The sequence below is a fragment of the Anguilla anguilla genome, chromosome 4, assembly GCF_013347855.1.
Source record: "Anguilla anguilla isolate fAngAng1 chromosome 4, fAngAng1.pri, whole genome shotgun sequence".
In the NCBI taxonomy this organism is placed as follows: Eukaryota; Metazoa; Chordata; class Actinopteri; order Anguilliformes; family Anguillidae; genus Anguilla; species Anguilla anguilla.
Genome location: NC_049204.1, coordinates 1,666,551 through 1,671,694, shown reverse-complemented (window position 1 = coordinate 1,671,694; position 5,144 = coordinate 1,666,551). Strand labels below are relative to the sequence as shown.

The following is a 5,144-nucleotide window of genomic DNA, read 5'->3' as shown; positions in this document are numbered from 1 at the left end:
AGTAGGGTATGGGCACAGGTTAAAGGCGTTCTGAATGAAATCAAGCAACAAAGGGAGAGCCATCAAATGTTCACTGCATTGGCTACATTTACTGAAACAGATTTTTTTTTCTTTTGTCTTTTTTGTGCTGTAAATTTGGATAACGTGAGGCATCACAAACTGTCTGGACATACATGCAGCAATAGAATGTTTAACATGATACATCCGTATCATCTAGGATTTTCAGGTGGCTTATTTCTTCGTCAGCGTGTTTAATGTCATCCTGTTACTGAAAGTGGCTTGAAAAAAAAGTCCGTTTTAAATATTTATTTATTTATTTTACATTTACTGGAATCGTAGACGTTTCCGCTTTGAGCAAGGAGCGCCTGACTGTGGCTACCGGGCTGATGCTCTACCACAGGGAAGCCCCCGTGACTTATTCACGCGACGGTAAGGTTAGGGCGGATGACATCATCAAAAACCACGGAGCTGCTATTGTGCTGGCCTTCGGAGACCAGCTTCCGTTCCGTTTCCTCCTCCTCCACCGCTCCAGGTTTTCTGTCAAGAAGCCATTATAGGGCTCTACCTCTCCCCAGGGGCAGGTGGATGTGCTCTGATTGGCCTCCTGGTGCCTGACTCAGCCGTTGATGGCGATAGCAAGCTCAGCACCACCTCGCGAGCGCAGAGAAACTCTTCTGCGCTTCCCAGTGTGTGGGTGTGCCGCACCGTAACGGCGGTCCAAAGTAACGCACGCGCGCACACAGGCGCGCTTTGACACAGATAGCGGTTTTAACACGGGAGGGAAGCCGGTTCGGAGCGGTTTCTCTAAAGCGCCGGCGATCGCCCTGGTCTCTCGTGCTTGGAGACGCAGTTGACAGGGAGTGGCGCTTGCTTTGTACACGCAGGAGGGAGGTGCCCCCAGGGGTGGCCACGCTGAGAGGACTGGCAGCAGGAGCAGCTTGGAGGAGGAGGAGAGGGAGGAGAAGCGGAGCGGAGCGAGGAGGAGGAGGAGAGGGAGGAGAAGTGGAGCGGAGAGAGGGAGAGGAGGAGGAGAAGCAAAGCGGAGAGAGGGAGAGGAGGAGGAGAAGAAGTGCAGCGGAGAGAGGGAGAGGAGGAGGAGAAGAAGCGGACGCGGAGGCTGGTGTGAGATGCTCTGTTGGCTGCGGGAGGAAGACATGTCTCTTCAGGAGCTTCAGCAGCGAGCCGACTGTGTCATCACCCATGTCGGTGAGTGCCCCTGCTGCTGCCATGGCGATAGACCTGCGTTGGGGATGGGGGGGCGTGGAGTGTCCCTGTCGCTGCCATGGCGATGGTAGACCGTGGGGGGCGGCGCCGTTCCCGGAATCGGATCCTTCCCACACCTGGGAGGGTGGAAGGGAACCCCCGGCAGGGATTAGGGATGTCCTCAGTCTGAGCTCAGCTTCTGTAGGGACCTCAGATCTGTCTGCCTGTCTGTCTGTCTGTCCACCTGCCTGTCTGCCTGTCTGTCTGTCTGCCTGTCTGTCCACCTGCCTTCCTGCCTGTCTGTCTGTCCACCTGCCTGTCTGTCTGTCCACCTGCCTTCCTGCCTGTCTGTCTGTCTGCCTGTCTGTCCACCTACCTTTCACCTGTCTGTCTACCTGCCTTCCTGCCTGTCTTTACACCTACCTTCCTGTCTGTCGGTCTGTCTGTCAGCCCGTCAGCTCCAACTGTCTGTCTGACTGTCTCTCTGTCCCTCTGTCTGTCCGTATGTCTGTCTCTCTGTCTGTACATCTGTCCGTTTGTCTGTATCGATCTGTCCGTTCCAGAATTACCTGTGAGCTTGTGGATGTGGCCGAGGATCAGAATTCTGAGCGTGACAGACTTCCCTGTCAATCACAGCTGACTGGCACATTTTTATTTTCCTTCTTAGAGACAGGGTTGTGCTTTTTGTATCTCTAGGATCTCACATAGACTCTACAGTGATATTCCAACAACCAGATTAGTGGAACTGATACCAGCACAGATTTCCAGTTGCCCAAGAGACAGCGGAGGCTTGATTTCTCTGCGGGTGGCGGTACTTTAGGGGAAAATATTTTCCTGCTGGTCTATTTACTGCATGAGTTTGGCACAATAAAGTGTATACTTATATTGTAATTTTACATTTAACTCATTTATGTAAGTGACATGGCAATTTTGATAAGGAGTGTTATTGAACTGTATAAGTGACGATGATGTAGTACCTACTTTGTAAGTCCTTAAAACAGAATTCAGTCCGAATTCATAATGACTGTCACTGCTGAGTTCTCCATGCATGGTCTAAATTCTGTTGCTTTATGTGCTTTAATAGATGTTAAATTGCTTTGAGTTCAATTGGCAGCTGTAACATTGGTCTCTACTCCGCGATCTGATCATGTGATCATGTTTTATTAGCCGTCGAGGTGATGCGGGTGGAATATGCGCACGCGCGGGTTTTGGTCGTTCGTCCTTCCATTTCCCGTCTCCGGGTTTTGCCGCTGTGCCAGAGCGAGGGAAGTAGGTTATTGTGCCACGCTGGAAGGAGACTGCCGGGCGGAGAGCGCGCGCGCGCTATACATCATTAGCTCCAACGCTGCAGCAACCCCAGTGGGGGGATGTGCCCCGGCAGTTTCCATGGAAACCGGAGTAGCCAATGCCCGTGCAGTATGCGCGCCTGAGATCCCATTAATTCTCCAGAGCGGCAACGACGGTATTTCTGTTCGGATGCTCCTTGAGCTTTGCCCTGCGCGTGAAGAGCTCGCGGTTATTCCTCCGCGAGGGCCGATCACCGCTGGCCCCGCCCCCTTTTCAGGCTAATTATATGTTCTGTGATTGGAGCTCCCTGCTTTCCTGTTCTAGAGTATTACCAGCATCATTTGGTTACCAGCGTCATTTGGTATAGTGTCACTATTAAGAGCAATAATCGTAGTTTGTTTTAAATTTGAGCCAAACAACCTCGTAGTGTACCCGCTTGTTAATGATGAATAGCCTTACAGAACAAGGCCGGTACTCCATCTCAAGTGCCTGTGGTATTGTGTACATATTGTAGGAAAAAATGGAGTTGTATGTATTGGTACATGCATTCTTTTGTCCAGACAGTTCAGTTTGGTTGTGTTTAATTGCTGTCGATTGCTTCGGACGTTTTGAAACCAAAAGGTACCAATGCTCAGATGTCCCAAAGGGAAGCTGATGTCAGTTCTCTGACTCATGAGTTCAGCTGTACAGAACTGGTATTGCGATACAGCCTTGTAACCTTACGGTGTGACTCATAGTTCCGGGAAGCGGACACCAATCTTACAGTATATAGGTATTCTCTGTGCTGTGATTGGTTGTAAATGACATCATGCACGCTCTCAAAAAATGCCAGTGCTGTATAATTGCATTGCTTCTGGAAGTATATAGATCTCATGAATATTAATGATGAAGAATGCCGGTAAACTGCTTAAAATGTGTACCTAGCCCAATATATTGGTAAAAATCATGGTTTATATTTCAAAAAGGGAGAAACAGTTTTGAGTTTTGAAATATGCTGTTACCAATACCAAATCTCCTGAAAATGATATTGAATTCATTCAGATATACATTTTACTTCATATAGACGTAAATACAGATTTATTCATACATACAGCTTCTGATTTTTCGCAAACCGATTTTTTAAAGTAAATCTTCCGTGACAGCTGTTTGCTAACCGGCTGGGCTTCCTTCCTTCCGCCCAGTTAATCTAATTTAGGCCAATTGTCAGAACTGTGCGCAGTTCCTGATATGAGTTCAAATTACGGCCATCCCGGTGAATGATGTTTTACGCTACCGCGAGTGAAAAGCACAGTCCCGCGCGCGCAGCGACCGTGACCGTTAAAAAGGAACGTGAAGGTCAGTGTTAAATCCAGTCAGACTGCAGCGCACAAACCGGGAGCCCGTGTGCTCGCTCGTTGCTGTAGCAACCCAAAGAATCCGATCTGTGCGGGCCCCCCATGTGATATCATTGTATGAAAAATGTTTTAATCTACACCTCTGTGTCCCTGCAGCTCACATGAATATTTCAGCTCTGAAGGCTACAATAAAATCAATAGCATATTACTTAGAGACTTGCGGGTTTAAATAAATTTAAAAAAACGCACCGTGTCTTTATGACTGCAGGACTCTGACGGCCAGTTTATACCCTAGTTGTCTTTTATGGGGTTAAAGAAAGTAAAGAAATAACTGATTCACTTATTTGGCTGTAATTGTGCTAAGAGGATTACCAGAGCTGGCTGTAATGATGTGACAAATGTGAGAACAGGAACCAAAAATGCAAAACATTCACAAGATCCAGAGTAGCTTATCTGACCCGAACTCTGTTCAGCTCTCTGATTGGCCACATGCAGATGTGTGTATATGTACAAATCACAACATCAAGCCATTTACAGACACCCTTGACCAGAGAAACTTAGACAGCTTACAGTTTTCACTTACAATCCATCTATACAGCTGGTTAGTTGCTGAACCGATTCAGGTTGCCTTGCATAAGAGTAAAACAGCAGTGCCCCAACTGGGAATCAAACCGGCAACCTCTCATCTATAAGCCCAGTTCCCTATGTACTACACCCCCATTAGTGGCTACAAAAATACAACAGGCAAGGCATCTTGAAGGCAGGATGACAAAAAAGACCATCACCCTCGGGGTAGTTGGTTCAGCATGGTGGATCCAGAAGCACGTGAGGAATCGTTACCTTCAGGGGAGGTGAAACGGGAGCGCATTGAATGGACTGAGAGCACCAGGCTGAATAGACTGAGAGCACTTTGCAACATGATACTGCGGGTCCACAGGGCAGAACAGCAGCTCAGTGCTGACAGGCTGCTGCGCACGTTTATTATTAAAGACAGCTGCTGCTGCTGCTGCTGCTATTGAGCCGTTCAGCGGGTGGTTTGTTTTGAAGTTTACATGCATCAGAAACGCGTGTGTGATCCGGTTTTAAGATAGCGTGACGAGGAGTATTTGACCTTCTGGTTAATTTGACAGTTGGGTGATGCCTGTATTTCAGGGATGTCAGACACGGAGCCCTGCGGTATCCTAATAAGGATTTGCAAGATTTTTTTTTTTTTTAAACATTTGAAGAATGAACGTATTAAAATGAGTATTTGACCCCAGTCTGTTTGATGCTCTTATGAAATGTGCGACAGACCGTGGAGACACGCGGTGTAATCCTGGA

The 5,144-nt window shown here is 47.9% G+C and overlaps 1 protein-coding gene across 4 annotated transcripts in view; it reads left to right on the top strand.

Moving 5' to 3' along the window:
* Positions 1–393: 393 nt before the first annotated feature.
* The window catches only part of mcf2l2 (MCF.2 cell line derived transforming sequence-like 2), a 96,870-nt gene continuing 92,119 nt past the window's right edge, over positions 394–5,144 (top strand). For 2 of the 4 annotated variants that reach the window (XM_035415741.1, XM_035415740.1), the window contains exon 1: positions 394–1,206. In XM_035415741.1, coding sequence (XP_035271632.1) covers positions 1,128–1,206 — 79 coding nt within the window. In that variant the 5' untranslated portion in view covers positions 394–1,127. The remainder of the gene's footprint in view (positions 1,207–5,144) is intronic. The other 2 variants (XM_035415746.1, XM_035415747.1) reach the window with 2 other exon arrangements.